The sequence below is a fragment of the Azolla caroliniana genome, unplaced genomic scaffold, assembly GCF_043228905.1.
Source record: "Azolla caroliniana isolate FFs.n. ecotype wild unplaced genomic scaffold, voAzoCaro1.0.p SCAF_3, whole genome shotgun sequence".
In the NCBI taxonomy this organism is placed as follows: domain Eukaryota; kingdom Viridiplantae; phylum Streptophyta; class Polypodiopsida; order Salviniales; family Salviniaceae; genus Azolla; species Azolla caroliniana.
The window spans coordinates 2,646,710-2,669,005 of record NW_028230438.1 but is presented as its reverse complement, the minus strand read 5'-3'; the positions used below and the strand labels follow the sequence as shown (position 1 = coordinate 2,669,005).

At 39.1% G+C, this 22,296-nt stretch overlaps 1 protein-coding gene and 1 long non-coding RNA gene across 2 annotated transcripts; both read right to left on the bottom strand.

Moving 5' to 3' along the window:
* Window positions 1-8,251: 8,251 nt before the first annotated feature.
* LOC147865864 (cytochrome P450 716B1-like) lies at window positions 8,252-9,945 on the bottom strand. Its single transcript, XM_087317480.1, has 3 exons — window positions 8,914-9,945; window positions 8,650-8,840; window positions 8,252-8,555 (listed from the first exon to the last, which is right to left on the bottom strand). The coding sequence occupies exons 1-3, from the start codon at window positions 9,881-9,883 to the stop codon at window positions 8,256-8,258; spliced, it is 1,461 nt and encodes a 486-aa protein (XP_087173606.1). The 5' UTR covers window positions 9,884-9,945; the 3' UTR covers window positions 8,252-8,255.
* A 3,559-nt stretch (window positions 9,946-13,504) lies between these two features.
* LOC147865863 (uncharacterized) lies at window positions 13,505-20,403 on the bottom strand. Its single transcript, XR_015529445.1, has 2 exons — window positions 20,280-20,403; window positions 13,505-13,892 (listed from the first exon to the last, which is right to left on the bottom strand). It is a non-coding gene; the product is annotated as an uncharacterized LOC147865863 (long non-coding RNA).
* Window positions 20,404-22,296: the final 1,893 nt, after the last annotated feature.

Here is a 22,296-nt window from a genome sequence, read left to right as displayed (position 1 = left end):
GCACATGAGGCACCGTGAAGATCACCATCGGCTCTATAACCTTTGGGTCGGCGCATCCGATTTCTCGTGGGAAGAATGCGAAAGCCTTCCCATGTCTCTCAAGCATATCGCGAAACATTTGCTCCTCTTCAGGGAGAAGGAAATCCTCCTTTCCAACTCGTAGCTTCCCCTTCGTCTCTTTGGTGAAGACATGACCTATCTTCTTCAGATCTCTTAAGCTTGGATCGTTAGCGACTTCCTTCATCTTTTGTCAGCTATCTTCCGGTAGCAGAACCGCAACTGGCTTGATCTTCTTATCCACCGTTTTATATTTCGTGTTGATGTCAGCTTCCTTCATCGAGTGCCACGACGGTATTCATCGATGATAGCGTACATGTTGACAGAGTTAACCGAAATCACGCGTTGGTTGTGAAGATAGCTCAAGTCCACGACGTCCTCGATTTCGCCGATGGTGTCGTTAAATGAGGCTTCTTCCACAATATGAGTCACGAACTCTCCTTCTTCTATTATGTTTTCTTCTTTCAGCATCTTCTCGAATTCTTGTATCCGGCGCTTGTGCTTCTTGTCGGGTAGTACTAGTTTACATGCGCCACTAGGTGTGACACATGTTGCTTCTCCTCGCAATCCACGCACTCTTCTTTCTTCTGGGGTCTTGTGATTGCTCAGACTATTTGTGCCCCATGCTTCAATAGTCCGCTCTAAAAATCCGAGGATTCGCCTCCGAGACTATCTCGATTCCTTTCATGATTGGCTCGCACCGTTAGGAATTGGACCGATCTTTGGTTGTCAAGACTCTTTATTCATGCGAAGGCTGCTCCATTATCGAACACTTTGGTCTCCATCCGAGATGATGTGATATAAGGTTGCCCTTGGATGACAGGATGCGACACCGATTCTTGTACAAAGAAGTGTTGTTCCATCTCCACATCCCCGATCGTGACTTTGATATTGGGACAAGCTCCGTACAAGTCCTCCGTAGACTTTGTTGCCGCGCGCATCTTCCATCCGTTGTTTGTATTAATTGGCCATCTTCCTTTTTTGTAGAAGTCGGTTGACATGAGGTTGATCTCCGAGCCGTGGTCGATCAAGGCTACCACAGTCTCTTTCTTCTCCCCGATCTTCATCGGCGTCTCAGTTGTCGCTCGTGCCCAATGAGGTCGAGTATAGTGGCTGTCCACCATATCTTCATCGACTTCGTCTCTTGCCATCATTATGGTGTTCGTTTTTGCTTTTTGCAGCTTCTCTTCTTCCTCGTCCGATTGTTGTCTCTTTCTCTTTACAAGGTCCACGATCGTGTCATGGAACTCCTTCTTCATAATGCCAAGCAATTCCCTCAAGGAAAAAGTTACGTGGCTATCAAGAACTCGTTCTTCAAGAATCTTCTTTAGGTCCATCGTCTGCTCTATGTCCGACCTTAGCTTATAGGTAGGTATAGTCCTTGTCCTCCGAGCGGGGTCTTCGACACCAACCTTCACGGGCCGAACCGTTTCTTCAACTCGTATGCTCGGCTCCCCTTTTCGGCTTGATTCTCGTTCCTCCGTTTGTAAAGGTCGACTCGTCTCCGCATCGTCCTTCTTTTTCGTGTTCCTTGTTTCATGTCTTTTTGATGGGCCTTGCTCTTCTATTCTCTTTCTCTTTTCTTCGACGAACACCTCGTGGTTGTCGCACATCACCTCTGCGAGTATGGTGTTGTCATCCACCGGATCCGACCACCCGGTTATGCTTTGCACGCTTTGGTCCGCAACCTCTACTTTGTTCGATGTGACTTTTCCCCTCTTCTCATATTCGAGAACGGAAGTCCAAAACTTTGCTCCCGCTCTAGCAGCTTCAGTCTTGTCTTTCCCGACTCTTATTCCGGCCGACGCAGCATAGTGCATCGCATCCACATGAGTCGCATCAGCATCCTCCATAGATTTCTTCATTCCTCCTCTTCCGAAATTCACCCATAGGGGTCTTCTAGTCTCGCTTGAGCAGATCATGTTGTCCTCTATTTATACGATATTTTGTCGAATCGCCTCTCGAAGGCTCGCACAATCCCTTCTCATGTGGTCCATGCTATCACACCACACGCATCTAAAGGGTTCTTTTCCTTTAAGGCCCCGACGATTCATGTTGGCTAGTGTGACCTTCTCGAACTTCTCCGCTAGCTCTTCAATGATGTCGTCATCAATCTTCTTTTCTTCCACGTTACTTTGTCTAGGTGGCTCAACTACTTTCGGCGGTCTTGCTTTCTCTGTGGTAGTCGATCCCGTCAAGTCGGTGTCATCAACCCATTGGCGACGCTTGTCGAGCCTATTGCATGCCCGCTTCACCGCGATCCAGTCCGCTACGAGCCCATTTGCTTGGGTATCATCTTCGAGAAGAGTCCCCAACTCCCATCTATCCTTTATGTCCACAGCCTTCAAGAAGTACAAATTCTTGTCCTCTTCAAGCAACACTTGGTCCGTATTGGGGAGACGACTAAACATCTGGTCGAATTCGTCGTACACCCTCGAGACACTCATCTTCTTATTCTTCTTCTCTATCCACTTCATCAGGGCATGTCGAGTCATCCTTGTTGAGTCTTCAGTCACGAACTCCGCTAGTATCATTTTCTCGAACTCGGACCATGTTGTCTTACCTTCTTGAAGCTCGATGACGCGTCTTTGGATGTTGTTGGTGACAACTCTCTTGAAGCTTGCGATTTGACGTGCCTCGGACACGTCCCTCTCATTCATCTCCCTTCTATATGCATCAAGGAACTTCGTAACGTTCCTTCCATCGAATTGGCCCTTGAGCTCTACGACAGGATCGACAGCCTTCTCCACACTCGCGTTGTCGTAGTGTAGGTTGCACACTATGTGGAAATTATATTTTTGTCCCTCTAGATAGAGAATGGAGTGCTCGGTGAGAACCGGAAGAAAACGGCATACCGGCAAGGAAGAGCCGGATAAAGAGACATAAATGTAAAAAAAAAAAAAAGGAAAAAAAACACGAGACACTAAAAATAACTCATGCACATCTAGCCTGCATGAGCCCTATACTTAGGAAATAAAAAAGCATCACATGCACATTTAGTGGACATGAACACTTTTTGTAAAAAAAAGCATGAAGCCATGCTTAGCTCTTCCTTCCTTATATAAGGAGGAGAGAAATATATAAAGGGTTGTTGATTATTTGGATTAAGTATTAATCAATACAAAAATTATTCGTGGGATTCACGATTTATACATCTACTTCTCTCTTAACACCCTAAGTACCAATTAATATAGTATACTCGTGTGATTCACGAGTTTCTTATCTTTCTCTTTGCTATTTACTCATAATTAATCTCTATCTCACGAACTTCTTTCTCCTAGTCCAAGACCTCTGTGGTTCCCACCCGACTCACGCAACGATCCGGAGCCGAAAGGCACGACAGCGTCGTTGTCCTAAGATCTCATCATTTGCTCGACGATTAGCATCATCCTTCCGAGCTCTCCCGCTTGGTTGCTTGAGGACGCCATCTCCAAGTATTAATCTCGACTTGATCCTTCCTACCACCTCTTTCACATCGGGTTCACCACTTTATTATGTCGTGAAGATCCGTCACTACGCGCGGATCGTGAGGCGGAACCGCCGGGGTTCTGGACCGGAAGGATTCAAAGTCGATACAAGCTTTGGCGAGAAAGTACTTAAGATAGATTGGGAAAGAGAGAAGTTGAGATTAAACGATTGAGAGAGATTGATTGAACTTTTAACTTTAGATTTAAGAAACAAGTTACACCATCAATTTGATAACGAATTTCTTCTTCTTTTATAGATGCTCTCATGCATATGATGCATGTGAGGGTACAAGACATACATAAATTGCATGTTTGCCATTTGGCGCTTATGTATTACATGTGGTGCATGATAACCATGTCACTCATTTTAGCTCTCATGTATGAGAATTTAAATGTAAAAGTACAATCATAGAAATATAATTTCAACTAAATAGCATGGCTTAATGGTAAACCAATTGACTCCTAACATGGAGGTGCAAGGTTCGAATCCTTACTTGCCCTCCTTGTATATAAATATGCATATATATTTATATATTTATTTATCTAGTCGTCGGACGCCGGTTCGCCGGATGTCGTCGGTTACCGGTGCCTCGCAGGATGTCGTCGTCGGTTGCCATCGGTTACCGGTGCCTCGCCGGATACCCGTGCCGTCGTCGGTTGCCGCCGGATACCGCCGGTGCTGCCACCGGATACCCGTGCCGCCACCGGATGTCGTCGTCCGGTGCTGCCGACGGATCACTGGCTCCATCGCCGGTCCAATTTTGGTTGGCCAAAACCCTAAACCCTCCACTCTTAGTTCAAGTTACCTTGAACTCTCTATGCTCCACACATAGACACAAAGATAATATCTTTTGCTCTACCTTATATATGATGAGAGCCGTATTTGTCGTGCCTATGTGGAATATCTCACAATTTTCTCTTTTCCTTTCACAAACTTTATACCCTCATATCTTGACATTTAGTTGTCCGTTTCTCGTGTAATAAAGTGCATTCGAAACCTCCATCATTTTGTACTTAGATATTAAATTTATTTAAAATGTTATCTTCACAATTATTGTATTATGTGATTCATACTCGATTTCGTATGTTTTATGGGATTTTCACACTATTGCCGAAAATCTTCACGACACTGGAAACAGGTCGGTAAGCAAAACCGGAACCAGAACCGGCCGGTATGCAAACCGGAAACAGGCCGGTAAGCAAAACCGGAACCGGAACTGGCCGGCATGCAAAATCGGAACCGAAACCGACCAGCAAGCAAAATGGAACCGGCTACCGAACGAGGTTGGACGCAGACGGACGGAAGATTGGATCATGCAACAAACTAAAGTAAAGTGAAGAGAACTAAAGTAAAGGCCATGTGGACGCAAGCAACTAAAGTTGGAGTGCATGCAAAAAGTAAAGGTCATGTGGATGGTCACATGCAACTAAAAGAAAAAGCCATGCAACTAAAAATAGATGCAACTAAAAGAAAAAGCTAGGCAACTAAAAGTAGAGGCCATGCAACAAAAAGTGGAAAAGCTATGATCAAGGGAGAACTCTATATATATTCCATTTTTTTCCTTACACTAATACCCCATATTATCTTAATTTTTTTCCTTTTCTTTGGGGAGCTCTCTTATCTTATCGAGGCCAAGAACCCTAATCTTCCCTACAGAAGCTATCTCTTAAGTAAACCATAATTTCCATCCGGAAGCAATCTCTCAAAATCCAAAATTCCTTATCAAAACCATATCACTCAAGAATCATAATCTCTTATTTCCTCTAATCTATTATTCTAGTAATCTCCTTAAGATAAAACTTTTGTAATCCCAATCTTGGGATTGATTGTAATTTTTCTTTCTACTTGTTAATGAAATTTGTTAATCTTTCTCATTTCGGTTAATTCTTAGTACATAAATACACGAATTTGATATCCTCTAGTCAAAGGCCCCGGGGTCTTGCCTCAACGTTCACATATCCTCGTCGTATTTTCGCGACACCGAGTAGAGTACATAGTAGTAGTGTGGCCTGCATAGCATCATCTAATGGGAACGTCGTTGATGCTAACTGATTCACCAGTCCCATGAAAGTACTGATGTGCGCTACAATGCTCTCCCCATCTACTTTAGTCTCACTATTTTCCTCATTAGGGAAGTTTTATTTAGGGCGTTTTCCCTTTCGTAAAGGGCAGAGAGTTTATGCCATAACTACTACAAGTTCTAGGACACTAATGTCTACACATTGTCTTATAGTTGCCACTACCTTTCTAATGAGATTATTATATACAAATCCTTGTAGGGATGCGATGATTCATTCTTATATGGATGCTCATTGACTCAAGAAAGGCAAAGGGTGACCATTGTTGGACAAAGGCTAATCGTTTTCTTTCTACTCCATCTAATCCGCACATGAGGCTATCATATTGGTTCCTTAAAGTAGCTACAAATGCACTCCATATATCTTGCATTAGCATTAGTGGATGCACGATTTGGTTGGAGAGGAACCATTTACATCCTTACTTCCATACAATCCAAAGAGTTATTGGGCTAACCAATTCTAACACAACTTGAGATTTAGCATTAATAGTAGTTGAGTGGATATTCTCAATGGTGGAAAAAAAACACCATCTTGTGCTTTTATCACCAAAGTCATCCCCTCCTCCTGATGTTCGTATCATTTCGACAATAAAAAAGATAAACAATGTCAAAAGTACAGAAAGTTGACATTAAACCCAACATTTAAGTGGCCCACAAGGAATTTATATCACTATCTTGAGATTACTTTGTTAGTACTCTCGGAATGAGAACTTCTAACAAAATCTAGACGCCATAAATAATTACTTCAGAACATGAAAGTCAAATCGGAGACTAACGAACAACTAGCTAACCATTGGAGTATATGAAAAGGATATTGTCATTTATTATTTGAAGTTACTCATATATATTGTCCAAATTCTAATTTAGCTAATCTAAATCATTGGTTATCATTGCATGTGGAAATTCGTTTATCCTTTATGATGATATGCAAGCATCGTAAGCTAGTTTTAGTGGGATCCATGAAGACTGTTAACTTCTGAAAATGTCCTACATTATTAACATCTCCTTTTCTATAACTCATCTTCCTTTTCGATTCTTTGATATATTTTGTGCTCACGTTTTCATCATGACATTGTGATGATGATGACAAGCAAAGACATTGTGATGACCTAATTGAAAATGTGAGAGTATTACATTTAATCCTTCAATTACACCCAAAAGAGAAGAACTATGTAAAGCCCAGATATTCTTAAATTTAAATTAGTTTTTGTGAACATCGCATTAACAGTGTCAAGCAAGTATTTTGTCCCCTTTTGCTAAAAGCTCTCTAAAATTTCTATGCCTTACCATTATTGCATTAGATTGTTTTCGATGTGTTTTAATTGCTATTTAGCATTTTCATTGTTGAGATGATATCTAGTTGCTAGCATTTGTGTTCGTTCCTCAAAAATCCAACAATTTCAAAGTCAAAATGAACCTTGGTAAATGGATTTCACGATCACAACGTCTGAAATCTCTCATTAATATATATCACAATTTTAAAACCATGTTGCTTTCTATAATGATTAGCTGATATCTTATTGGTATGAAACAAGCAATATGAAACATTTTTAGGCATTTAGAAAGGTATTGATTATCCGTTCCGCATGAGGATTGTTTAAAAATGTGCATTTTTCCAAATTTGTAAAACTAAAAATACCCACTTTATGAAAAGTCTTATATCATTATTGTTAAGCATTCATGTTCCCTAAGGTTTTCGATAATCCTAATTTGAACATTTATATTACACTAATTTTGAATGTATATTTAGGTAGAATCTCTACAAAAACAAGGATAAGGACAAATGTTGTCATGGTAACAAACCCCAACATTGGTATTATCCACAAGTATTGATTCACTCCATTCCTTATCCTCGTTTTAGTCACTTTCCTACCTTCGGGCCACCACATCACGACACCACGTAAAGTCAAGACTTCGCATCTCTTTTAAGACCCAATAATGACTGTGGAATGAACCATCTAACATCTCTACGAACTATCTACAACCTAGATCAAGGGTTGGAAAGTCTCTATTTGTCACATTGCAGTGAAACAATTAGTTGGTAGACGTAACACTTCAAATGGATGAACCCATCTCTCCTAGCTTGCATATAAACATTCAAGTGGAAGATGATACTCCTAATTCATATAAAATCTAATTGTTTGTCATATTTGGGGTTACTTTTCATGGATTTGACAAGTTTGTTTACGTTTTTATTTCACAACTAGAATCATAATGGGTATTTATACAATTCATGTAGCTTGATTAGAGATAGAGTTCATTTTCCTATTTTAGAGATACTGGGGATTACGTCCTAATTGTGATGTATGTATTGCTTTTTTATTTGGTGGTAGACATGAAGTTAGAACATTCTATGAAATTTGATCGAAGTATCGATGCAATGATTTTATTTTTTAGAGCAAGTCGAAATTCATTCCACGGTGCAATGTTGGTCTTGCTTATTGGCGATTCAACATGTCTCATGCACTACCCATGTAGCGGTGACACCACTTAGTTTTGGTATGATTGTAGTGTTTTAAAGACAAATTTATTTATATAATTGTATGTTTGAACACCAAACATCTAATTGTAAGGTGCCCAATCCCAAGGCATACATCTTTAAATAATAAAAAATATAGCTAGGATACGACTCTTATTATTGTTGCAAACCGAATCATGCCATGCGAGGCTGGAGGAGGATAGGAAGTCCATTCACAGGGAAGGGAATGACATCCACCACAACGGCCTCGTTAGGGTCCTTGAGGGTCCAGGAGAAACGAGTGACCAAGCGATGAAGGATCATCAATATGACCATGCGTGCAAGCTCGTTGCCCGGACACATCCTGGGGCCGCCACCGAAAGGGACGAACGTGAACGGAGCGGGGCCCACTCCTTCGAAGCGCGACGGATTGAACTTCTCAGGGTCCGGGAAATACTTAGGGTTTCGATGAGTCGAGTTGGGAGACCACACTATCTGTGCAGGAAAATAAATGCATGTTATGAATGTATGTATGTATCTAGATTCTAAACTGTTGTTTTTAAGGCCAGACAGATCGATCTGTGTTCACCTTCCATGATTTGGGGATCCTGAAGCCATCGAAGCTCATGTCTTCTGCCTGTGCCTCTCTGAACGACAATTGCGCTGGCGGTGTTAATCTCATCGATTCCTGAACGACCCTCCATGAAAGCTTCATCTTCTGGATATCTTTCCAATTCAAAAGCTCACCTGGGGCCTTGCTTGCCGCCATAGCCTTATTCTCTGAGCACACCAAGAGCAATAAGAAGCACATCCATACAGAGATCATAAGATTTCACAAGAGTAGCAAACAAACCTCTGTAAACCTCGTCCATTATGTGGGGATCAGATGCAAGATATTTGCAGGTCATGGTGGCTGCGACGGTAGTGGCATCGTAGCTTGCAAAGAGCAAGAAGAGAATGTTGTCCTCCACCTCCTTATCAGACAATGGTGTCCCCTGCTTCTCCATATATGCAAGAACACCGGAGAGGATGTCTGGATGCTCAGCAACAGAGCCAGCCTCTATAGCTCGCCTTCTCTCATTGATCCAAGTCGTGAACTGCTTTCTTATGGCATTAGATTCTGCAAGTGCTTTATGATATCTCGTTCCAGGAATGTTGATGGGTATCTTCATCATGCATTTCACCATCGTATCGAAGCGAAGAAAGAGCATATCCTGATCTTTTGTGTCCACTAGGCCAACCAGAACCTCACAAGCTATAGAGAATGTGAGCTTCTGCATCAGGGGGCCCAGAATGACCTCGGATTTGCCTTCAAAATTCTCCCTAATGAACCTGCGGAGGATGAGATCGACTCGGCTCGTGTATCTTTGCAAAGACTCAGGCCGCATGAGTATCGTGACGGCCTTCCGTAACAGAGTTGCGTTAGCTCCGACATGTCCAATGACGGATTGCGTCCCGAGGACAGCGAGGATGCTAGGGGGAAGAGAGACGTGGACGTTAGAGAAGGCTGCCTTGTTACCCAAAGGGCTAGCAAGAACTACTGTTGGGAAGCCGAGTAGTCTCGTCTTGAATGTCTCTCCATATGCTGAGGTGCGGTCATCGATGAATTTCCATGGGAGCCCTTGTAAGTTTGCTCGCCAAAGCTCTAGATTTTCACCTATGAATGGAAGGCCGAGACGACCCGGTGGTAAAGGCAGCTTCTTCTCGTGCTGGTGCTTAACCTTCTTGCTTGAATGTCTGCATAACTGATGTAATCTTGCTATGAAAAGTAGTAGTGAAAGAATAAGCCCAATGATGAGCTCCACAAGGATAAAGCTCACCATAGCTGAAGCTTCTCAATTGCAAGTTCTCCCCCTCTCCTGGTGTGAAATCTTCAGATTTTGCCCATAGAGTGAACCAAAGCAGCATGGTCTTCTTCCTTCCCCTTCTTCTTCATCATTTTATAAACCGTAGCCAAACCATTCATCCAATGTTGTCCACACCTTCTCCCACGTGGTCCATGTCATGAGTGTTAGATGAGTAAAGTTGTCCTTATTGTAGTAGGGTTTTGCAAAGGTCGCTATTTTAGATATACAGTTTTTCTTCTTTCAGTGATTGGAAAGTTTAGCCAAAGTTGTTAGTTGTTTAGTGTATTGGTTCTCTGGGGATGAATGATTGTAAATACAATATATTTGGAAAACCACGAATATTGTTCACATAATTTGCACAACGTATATTAAACGGTCGTATTCTGCAATTAAAACCGAAGCATTACATAGAAATAGTCAATGGGGTTCCCTACGCCCCACAATGAAACAATGGAAAAAAGCCTAGAGACGAGGACAAACTCTAAACCCAAACACCCAAGAAGTACTAATCAATAGCTCATGGATCATCAACATCATATCTCAGAACTAAATACTACCTTTATTAAGAGAAAAGCCATAGTTTATTAAGAAGAAGAAGAAAGAGGAGGATAACGTCGAGGTTTTTACATACATCATTCAATGGCTTTCCTATCTCTTCACATGCTTTACCTTCGCCTTCATCACACTCTATAGCCATCTTATTCAATACCTCACGTTTATTAGGAAGTATTATGCGACCATATTTGTTGAAATATTCGCACATTGTTCGTGGTTGGTAATTTGTACACAATTGGAGAAGCTTCTCAAGGCTAGTTCTCCTTTCCTGGCATGAAAACTCAAGACTTCTCCAATAGACCACATCTAAACTTGTCCACATCTTCCCTTGCGTGGTCCATGTAATGGGTGTTGATGAGCTGATCGCAAACATAGTAAAATTAACTCCTTGGAGAAAGGTTTTGTACAAGTCTCAATTTTAGAGATAAAGTTTATCTTTTTTTAGCGATGTGAAAGTTGAGACAAAGTTGTTGGTTATTTAATGTGTCACTCTCTAAATATTATTGTTAGTAGATACAACACTGATCATAACATATTTGCAAAACACAAACACTGAACTTGTGACAAAGACAATGGGATCAAGAAACATGACATCCAACAATATAATGTAGAGAGCTTAAAGTGAGATGGTTGTGCCAACTATTTGAAGACAATGAAGCCATTGCTTAGACACATTGTTGTGGAAATTTAGTCTATGTGTAATATTTTGTGACCAAGCAACCTATGTTGGGGTACTAATTGAGCTCTTTATTCCCTAAGTTGATAGAAAGCTAACAAGATAGCACCAAAACCATAAAGAGATTATTTTTCAAGGGGGGGACACAAGAAAGAAGAATACAACACAATAGAAAAGCCATCAATCCGTCTCTTCTTCTTGATTGTTGCATTGGCATGGAAAAGAGAGATTGAGAAATTAATTCACTTGTCTGTTATGATTAATGGGGGTTGTAAAGGTGGGAGATGATGTGGTTGACACTAAATTCCAATTTGTTGCAATTTGAATATGCAAATTAACAATAATGATGTATACCTTCAATTTATGGACTTATTTGAGAGAAATTACAATATTCAACCATGGCATGGAAGGAAATGTTGTTTCTTAGGTGTACACTCTTGCTGCAAGTCACTAGAAATATATTGTATCACCATAAAGTGATACCTTTGAATTGGTCATCACCTAATGCAAAAAGGTGTGGAATGTATGTTAGTGAAATGGCAAGTGGTGTAAAATATTGGAAACTGGTTCTCATTCCCATTTGCCATTTCATGTGAAGGTATTCAATGTTCATATGGAAAATCATGATTGGTGGCTCCCATTAAGCTCAAACTTAAGAGCACACGAGGACAAGGGTCCAACACATGCTTCTTTTGTACCATTTCAATGCAGGACAATACACATAGGTTCTGTAAATGCCCTGCAAATCATAACATTTGGATGAACTTATTAGAGATTTTGGCAATTGTTATTTGCCATTTCATGTGAAGGTATTCAATGTTCATATGGAAAAACATGACATCCAACAATATAATGTAGAGAGCTTAAAGTGAGATGGTTGTGCCAACTATTTGAAGACAATGAAGCCATTGCTTAGACACATTGATGTGGAAATTTAGTCTATGTGTAATATTTTGTGACCAAGCAACCTATGTTGGGGTACTGATTGAGCTCTTTATTCCCTGAGTTGATAGAAGGCTAACAAGATAGCACCAAAAACATAAAGAGGTTATTTTTCAAGGGGGGGACACAAGAAAGAAGAAGACAACACAATAGAAAAGCCATCAATCCCGTCTCTTCTTCTTGATTGTTGCATCCTTCTTGATTGTTGCATTGGCATGGAAAAGAGAAATTGAGAAATTAATTCACTTGTTTGTTACGATTAATGGGAGTTGTAAAAGTGGGAGATGATGTGGTGGACACTAAATTCCAATTTGTTGCAATTTGAATATGCAAATTAACAATAATGATGTATACCTTTAATTTATGGACTTATTTGAGAGAAATTACAATGTTCAACCATGGCATGGAAGGAAATGATGTTTCTTAGGTGTACACTCTTGCTGCAAGTCACTAGAAATATATTGTATCATCATAAAGTGATACCTTTGAATTGGCTATCACCTAATTCAAAAAGGTGTGGAATGTATGTTAGTGAGATGGCAAGTGGTGTAAAATATTGGAAACTGGTTCTCATTCCCATTTGCCATTTCATGTGAAGGTATTCAATGTTCATGATTCCCACTTTACAGAGCTGTGAAATTGTTGGCAGGCAATTGCAATATATAGTTAGCTTGTGAGCTGCTTCTTCTCTCCGGAAAGGATTTGGTAGTCGTGGGAATGTACATGTAGTTATCTTGTGAGCTGCTTGTTCCATCCACAAAGGATTCGGTGGTCATGGGAATTGGTGGTCTTTGAAAACTCTTCAATGAGCTTCATTAGAAATGGCATGGGAATTTGGTTTCCCATCAAGAACAAAGTCCTTGAAAAATTGCTTGGCTATGATGTCATTTTTGCAGAGTGTTCGGGAGAGACTGTACTGCTCAATTTTGCGGAGTCGGAGTCAGTTGCACACAGAAACAGAAAGAATTCATAAGTGAAGATGGTATCGAGAGTCAGATCATTAGTTGGAGGATATCTCAGGGCTATAGACCAGAGGGTTTGAATAATGGATAGGCTAAATGTGGCAAAAATTCATGTGATGCCTAAATGTTGTCTCTCAATAGATATGAATAACTTGGAAAAAACTCAGTAGATATGAAAAACTGAGTGTTGTGTTTCATAAATGTGATCACATAACTGTGATAGCTGTTGTGATTTGCAAATGTGTTGTGATGGGTCATCGTGATGAGGTATAGACACGTAAGAGTGTAACACGCGTCACGTTTTATGCTCGATTATAATGAAAAAGGAAACACAAGAAACACACACAATGGCACAAAAAAGATTACACAAGATTTAACGTGGAAAAACACTCAATGAGGGAAACAACCACGGCACAAAAGTCCAAAACCAATCCACTATCAAGAAAGAGATACAACACAAAGTACAAGTTCTACTTCTAGATATACTAGAAATATGTAGAGATATGTAGCATAATACTACCGACAAAAATGGTACAATAATCCAAAGGGATAAGACTATCTCTCAAGCATATAGTAGAAAAGAAGAGAGAAGAAAACCCGGATAAGAATGTCCACAAGTCGAAGTAGTAGCCGTGTAGATCTCACGTTGAGTAGCGGAGATGGAAAGAAGATTAAGAGTAGATGAGTCGAGCACCAAGCTTCACCAAGCTCCACCAAGCTTCACCAAGCTCCACCAAGCTCCACCAAGCTCCACCAAGCTTCACCAAGCTCCACCAAGCTTCACCAAGCTTCACTAAGCTTCTCTATGCTTCACAATGCTTCACTCTCCTTCACGCTCTCATGCTTTGTTCTCATCTCTTCCCATATATATATATCTCCTTTCCACCTTCTCTTTGTCTCTCTCAAAACAAAAACGGTCGTTTTGTTTTGTTTTACTCTTTATTATTATTATTACTATTATTATTTTCTTTCTTTACTCACTAAAAAACGTAACTTACATTTACCCTTTTAAAGAATAAAGTAAGGGTAATAATTACTAAAGAAACAAAACTTTTGTTTTGTTTCATATTACTATCTAATAATAATAATAATAATAAATGTTATTAAAAAAAAACCAAAACAAAATAGTGACCGGATAATTAACAATCTCCCCCTCCGGTCACACAAGGAGAGAATTGCTTGTGTCTCAATTCATCTCCATTCCGGCAAGCTTGGCACATAGCTCAAGCTTCTCCCTTGGAACCACCTTTGTTAGCATGTCAGCAACGTTGTCATCAGTGTGAACTTTCTCTAGTTGCAACGTTTGCTCCTCGATAGCTAATCGTAACCAATGATACCTCACATCAATATGTTTTGTTCGTGAGTGATACATTGAGTTCTTGCTTAGGTTCATTGCACTTTGACTATCACAAAAAACCACATAAGTTAATTGGCTCAAACCCAATTCTAAAAGAAACCTTTTCATCCAAAGCATTTCTTTGCCAGCCTCAGTTGCCGCAATGTATTCAGCTTCCGTAGTGGACAAGGCAACACACTTTTGCAATTTGGATTGCCATGATATAGCTCCCCCTGCAAAAGTAAATAAGAAACCGGATGTAGATTTTCTACCATCAAGATCTCCAGCCATGTCCGCATCTGTAAAGCCTTCAAGAATTGGTTTAGAACCTCCAAAACAAATGCACAACTTAGATGTACCTCTCAAATACCGTAAAATCCATTTTACGGCATTCCAATGAGATTTACCAGGGTTAGAGAGATACCTACTCACTGTACCAACTGCATGTGCAATATCTGGTCGTGTGCTAACCATAGCATACATTAAAGATCCAACTGCCGAGGCATAGGGAATCGATGACATCTCATCTCTTTCCTCCTCGGTAATTGGACAACATTTCCTACTCAATTTAAAGTGAGTGGCAAGAGGAGTACTTACTGGTTTCAAATATTGCATGTTGAACCTTTCGAGGATTCTTTCTATGTACGTTTCTTGTGAAAGCCACAATTTCTTTGATTCTCTATCACGAGTTATTTGCATACCTAAAATGTGCTTAGAAGGCCCTAAATCTTTCATGTCAAAAGTTTTAGATAACTCCACTTTTAACCTATTAATCATATTTAGGTCTTGCCCAACAATTAGCATATCATCAACATACAAAAGAAGTATAATAAAATTACCATCCTCAAATTGTTTAACATACACACAATGGTCCGCATTAGTTCTTTTATAACCTTGATTCACCATAAAAGAATCAAACTTTTTATACCATTGGCGCGGTGCTTGTTTTAGGCCATAGAGACTCTTTTTCAACCTACATACCAAATGTTCTTTCCCTTTCTCTTTAAAACCCTCTGGTTGTTCCATGTATATTTCCTCATCTAGGTCACCATGTAAAAAAGCAGTTTTCACATCTAATTGTTCAAGTTCAAGGTTTAAACTAGCTACCAAACCTAACACAATTCGTATTGAACTTAATTTCACAACTGGTGAGAAAATTTCATCAAAGTCAATTCCTTTCTTTTGACCATATCCTTTTACTACCAAACGAGCTTTATATTTTATAAAGTTATCATCACCCCTTTTCAACTTAAACACCCATTTATTTTTCAAAGCTTTCCTACCCTTAGGAAGTTCAACTAGCTCAAATGTGTTATTCTTTTTCAAAGAATTAATTTCTTCATGCATGGCCTCTACCCAACTATCTTTGTCTTTAAGAGTTTGCACATCATGAAAACTTTCCGGTTCACCGTCATTAGTGAGTAAAACATATTCAGAGCTAGGATACCTCATGGATGGTCGTCGTTCTCTAGTAGATCTCCTTAAAGGTTGATTTGCCACCTCTTGTAATGGGAGTTCCTCCCCCCGCTCAAGACCTGTCTCTGGCAAAACAACATCATTACTAGCATCATCTATAATCAACGGCTCAACAACATCCTCATGTTGCTCTTCTTGTTGTGAGGCACTCTCTTGTGTATCATCATCCATCATAGGAATTGGTTCAATATCTACTAGGTCACCATCTGAAGGGGTATTTGACCTTTCCGCCTTGTCAATGTCCTCAATGGTTTGGTCTTCGATGAACACTACGTCACGACTCCTAATAAGCTTCTTTCCCACAGGATCGTAACACCTATAACCAAAATCATCTTGACCATATCCAATAAAAATGCATTGTTTAGATTTAGCATCTAACTTTGATCTTTCATCCTTGGGTATATGCACAAAACACTTACACCCAAACACATGTAAATAATCATAAGAGACATCTTTACCATACCATACTCTATTTGGTACATCACCTTGCAATGCGGTAGTAGGAGATAAATTAATGATATGTGCAATAGTATTCAAAGCCTCACCCCAAAATGATTTAGGTAACCTTGCATCTGAGAGTAAGCACCTAACTCTTTCAACTAAGGTTCTATTCATTCTTTCGGCCAAACCATTTAATTGGGGAGTCTTAGGAGGGGTTCTTTGATGTTTGATACCTTGCTCTCGACAATACGCATCGAAAGATCCACAGTATTCACCACCATTATCGCTACGAATACACTTCAGTTTCTTCCCTGTTTCTCTCTCAACAAAAACATGAAACTCTTTAAAAACATCAAAAACTTGATCTTTTGATTTCAACATTCGAACCCAAAGCTTCCTAGAATGATCATCAATGAAAGTAACGAAATAAAGTGCTCCACCCATTGACCTTACCTTCAAGGGTCCACACACATCAGAATGCACTAGATCGAGTATACCTTTTCGTCGAAGAGAAGAATGCTTAAAGGAAACCCTCTTAGCCTTCCCTGCCAAACAGTGATCACATGTATCTAACTTCACATCTTTTAAACCTGGTAGGACGTTCTTTTTTGCTAGAAAGTCAAGTCCCTTTTCACTAATATGGGACAATCTCTTATGCCACAATTTTGAAACATCTTGATTTTCAACTGCATTGACAAAGTCAGTAGAGACAGAAGCTTGCAAAAGATATAGACCATTATGACAACATTTATTAGCTTTCGCAATAATCATAGAACCCTTACAAATTTTCCACTTACCATTTTGAGACGCATGACTATAACCCTCGTCATCTAATGTACCTGTGGAGATTAGATTCAATCTAATATCGGGCACGTGTCGTACTTGATGTAGAATCAGCTTGAATCCCGTGTTGGTTTGCAAGCAAATGGTTCTTGTGCCGACTACCTTTGCAAATCCATCATTCCCCATCTTCACAACACCATAGTCACCTGGAGTGTAAGATGAGAAAAAATCCCTTCTGGACGTAACATGGTGGGAGGCACCACTATCAAGAACCCAAGTGGTTTCATGGCTACTTATGTTAACTTCATTGTAACTTGTACATACAACAAGTAAATCATTAGAGGAAGCAACATTAACAGAATCGATATTGTCATTCACATTTTTCTTATCTTTCATGTAGTTCGACACCTTATTTTCCTTCTTCCATTTGAAACAATATTTCTTTATGTGACCTGTCTTACCACAAAAATGACAAACTAAATCTTTATATTTAGACTTTGACTTACTTCTACTTCTACCTTTGTTATTTCGGTCATCACTCCTCTTTTGGCTTCTTCCTCTATTTTCTGCAACGAAGGCGTCCATGTTTGATGATGCTCCTTGCGTCCTTCGCCGAATTTCTTCATTTAGAATTCCACTCTTCACAAGTTCCATTGTCATGCCTTCCTTAGGAGCCGCACTAGCTAGAGTAACCCTAAATGTTTCCCATGACTCGGGAAGAGTATTTAGCAACCATAAAGAAAGAACTTCTTCTTCAAACTTTATACCCATGCTAGACAATTGATCAAAACATCCTTGAAACTCATTTAAATGATCTAAAACCGACTTATTTTCTTTATAAGTCAAATGCATTGCTTGTTTAAGTAAAAACAACTTATTGTTACCGGTTCTAGAAGCATATAAGGTTTCTAATTTATTCCACAAAGTCTTTGCATTTGTTTCATTCACAATATGATTCAAGACATTATCTCCTACCCATTGTCGAATGAAAGCACATACTTGTTCATTTTCAAAATCCCACTCCTCATTATTTTTCTTTTCGGGTTTAATTTTTGCAAATATAGGTAAATGCATATTTTTAACAAAAAGCAAATCTTTCATTTTTCCTTTCCATTTTTGATAGTTCGTGCCATTTAAAACAACCATTGTTGATGTGTTTGCCTCCATTTATAATCGAGCAAAAAAAAACACAACCTCCGCTCTGATACCACTTGATGAGGTATAGACACGTAAGAGTGTAACACGCGTCACATTTTATGCTCGATTATAATGAAAAAAGAAACACAAGAAACACACACAATGGCACAACAAAGATTACACAAGATTTAACGTGGAAAAACCCTCAATGAGGGAAACAACCACGGGACAAAAGTCCAAAACCAATCCACTATCAAGAAAGAGATACAACACAAAGTACAAGTTCTACTTCTAGATATACTAGAAATATGTAGAGATATGTAGCATAATACTACCGACAAAAATGGTACAATAATCCAAAGGGATAAGACTATCTCTCAAGCATATAGTAGAAAAGAAGAGAGAAGAAAACCCGGATAAGAATGTCCACAAGTCGAAGTAGTAGCCGTGTAGATCTCACGTTGAGTAGCGGAGATGGAAAGAAGATTAAGAGTAGATGAGTCGAGCACCAAGCTTCACCAAGCTCCACCAAGCTTCACCAAGCTCCACTTGAAGAGGTATAGACACGTAAGAGTGTAACACGCGTCACGTTTTATGCTCGATTATAATGAAAAAAGAAACACAAGAAACACACACAATGGCACAACAAAGATTACACAAGATTTAACGTGGAAAAACCCTCAATGAGGGAAACAACCACGGGACAAAAGTCCAAAACCAATCCACTATCAAGAAAGAGATACAACACAAAGTACAAGTTCTACTTCTAGATATACTAGAAATATGTAGAGATATGTAGCATAATACTACCGACAAAAATGGTACAATAATCCAAAGGGATAAGACTATCTCTCAAGGATATAGTAGAAAAGAAGAGAGAAGAAAACCCGGATAAGAATGTCCACAAGTCGAAGTAGTAGCCGTGTAGATCTCACGTTGAGTAGCGGAGATGGAAAGAAGATTAAGAGTAGATGAGTCGAGCACCAAGCTTCACCAAGCTCCACCAAGCTTCACCAAGCTCCACTTGAAGAGGTATAGACACGTAAGAGTGTAACACGCGTCACGTTTTATGCTCGATTATAATGAAAAAAGAAACACAAGAAACACACACAATGGCACAACAAAGATTACACAAGATTTAACGTGGAAAAACCCTCAATGAGGGAAACAACCACGGCACAAAAGTCCAAAACCAATCCACTATCAAGAAAGAGATACAACACAAAGTACAAGTTCTACTTCTAGATATACTAGAAATATGTAGAGATATGTAGCATAATACTACCGACAAAAATGGTACAATAATCCAAAGGGATAAGACTATCTCTCAAGCATATAGTAGAAAAGAAGAGAGAAGAAAACCCGGATAAGAATGTCCACAAGTCGAAGTAGTAGCCGTGTAGATCTCACGTTGAGTAGCGGAGATGGAAAGAAGATTAAGAGTAGATGAGTCGAGCACCAAGCTTCACCAAGCTCCACCAAGCTTCACCAAGCTCCACTTGAAGAGGTATAGACACGTAAGAGTGTAACACGCGTCACGTTTTATGCTCGATTATAATGAAAAAAGAAACACAAGAAACACACACAATGGCACAACAAAGATTACACAAGATTTAACGTGGAAAAACCCTCAATGAGGGAAACAACCACGGCACAAAAGTCCAAAACCAATCCACTATCAAGAAAGAGATACAACACAAAGTACAAGTTCTACTTCTAGATATACTAGAAATATGTAGAGATATGTAGCATAATACTACCGACAAAAATGGTACAATAATCCAAAGGGATAAGACTATCTCTCAAGCATATAGTAGAAAAGAAGAGAGAAGAAAACCCGGATAAGAATGTCCACAAGTCGAAGTAGTAGCCGTGTAGATCTCACGTTGAGTAGCGGAGATGGAAAGAAGATTAAGAGTAGATGAGTCGAGCACCAAGCTTCACCAAGCTCCACCAAGCTTCACCAAGCTCCACCAAGCTCCACCAAGCTCCACCAAGCTTCACCAAGCTTCACCAAGCTTCACTAAGCTTCTCTATGCTTCACAATGCTTCACTCTCCTTCACGCTCTCATGCTTTGTTCTCATCTCTTCCCATATATATATATCTCCTTTCCACCTTCTCTTTGTCTCTCTCAAAACAAAAACGGTCGTTTTGTTTTGTTTTACTCTTTATTATTATTATTACTATTATTATTTTCTTTCTTTAGTCACTAAAAAATGTAACTTACATTTACCCTTTTAAAGAATAAAGTAAGGGTAATAATTACTAAAGAAACAAAACTTTTGTTTTGTTTCATATTACTATCTAATAATAATAATAATAAATGTTATTAAAAAAAAAACCAAAACAAAATAGTGACCGGATAATTAACACATCGATCAGTTCACAGAGAGGGCTGCACTAAAACTAGACTTCACCTCTGAAATTGAGAAGCATACAAGAATTGATTTAATTAGAATTGAATAGAGCATGTACTTCCTATTAAAAAAGACATGATTCTTGGCTCCTCACATATGCTCCAGACATCACAGAAGCTCATTCTTATCTCTGTTTTTCTTTCTCTTCTAACCATAGATAGATAAATAGATAGAATCTAGAACTTTCTTATCATCTGAGGGTAGGAACTCATAGAGATGTATAAAAAGAAGAAGAGATCAACATTACAATTCCAATGGATGAACCTGGGCTTTAGTGGGAGATTGTCAAATATGGTGTGGAAGGTAAAAAATGTAATAGCTACGATGTTAAAAAGGGAAGAAAACTTAAAAAGGGTTTTTAGTGTGTGCCACCAAATGTTTTTGCTTCTATGTATCTTCTTCCTCCTTCCTCTGCTCTTTGGTTTATGAGATCCTCGGAAGAGTAGATCTTCCACAACTTATCCCCTTTGTTTTCTCTGTGGTGAATCTTTATAGTGAACTCACCATAACACAATAATGGTAATAATTAGTACACATGTTCCTTTTGTAATTTCTGAATGTACTTTCATTAATACTATATCTCTTAAATTTATCTAGTATGAATCGAGAAGGTAATTCATCCGTGTTGATTAAATCTTTTGTGTTAGTTTGAGAAATTTTAGACCCGGTGGAGTCCTTCGATTTCTCTTTAGTTTTTTGACCTGACTACACAGGACATTTCTCTCAGAGATTTGGATAGAGATTGTGTATAATCTCAGAGGGTTGTTGGATAGTATAAAAGGTAATACGCACCAAACGGAGCTTAAGTGTTTGGACATAGGTATTTTTATAGACGGCTTTTTGATAAGGTGGAGTGGTTTTACTCAACACCAAAACATTTATTTGAGCCAATGGTTAGAATTTAGAAAAACATAGGGGATTTGTGGTATATCTTGTATGTTTAGCCTTATGGCGTTTTCTAATACTAATGTAGTATCTTTTTAAGGGAAAAAAAAGGACATTTCTCTCTTTTCTTCAGATCACTTGGATATTAATTATGCAATATGTATGAATTTTTGGATTGAACTATTTAATAACGTTTTCTCGAAAGGCATAATTTCGTAAATGAAATAATATACAAGTCAAAGTGGCATCAATGATCTATTGTGTAATTATCAATGTAATAGTTATAGTGATTATGTGACATTCACATTGTTGGTAATTACATAATGAAGCTCACTTATTGCTTAAACGCTCCTCACAATTAGTTGGAGATCCCGATTGTATATAACCTTGAGGCTATTATTTGGGAAGATGGAAGTTGAATCGAAGACTAGTGCTCAAGAAACATCCTTCTTAGGATTAATAAACCCACGAACTATGCTTTTCCGAATGACATGATACTGCACTTCGATGTGCTTGGTCTTTGCACGATAGACTAGTTTTTTAGCCCGAGATATGTTACTTTGACTATTAAAAGCAATCTAGGTGTAAGTTGGACTATGCCCATCTCATAATCTAGTCTTGAAATCCATATAGTTAGTGTTACCCAAACATAGATGCTTATCCTTAGGGTCACTTAGGTACTTCAATATCATCTTGACCGTTTCCCAATGTTTTTTACCATGGTTTGATAAGCATCTATTCAAAACTCCCACTTCAAATGCATGGCGTAGCGTATTGT

Excerpts from the sequence above, each read along its gene's own strand:
- LOC147865864 (XM_087317480.1), bottom strand. The coding sequence starts at position 9,883 with ATGGTGAGCTTTATCCTTGTGGAGCTCATCATTGGGCTTATTCTTTCA. Across the intron at positions 8,841-8,913 it reads AATGGACGAGGTTTACAGAG|AGAATAAGGCTATGGCGGCA; the intron begins GTTTGTTTGCTA and ends TGGTGTGCTCAG. Across the intron at positions 8,556-8,649 it reads GGATCCCCAAATCATGGAAG|ATAGTGTGGTCTCCCAACTC; the intron begins GTGAACACAGAT and ends TTTCCTGCACAG.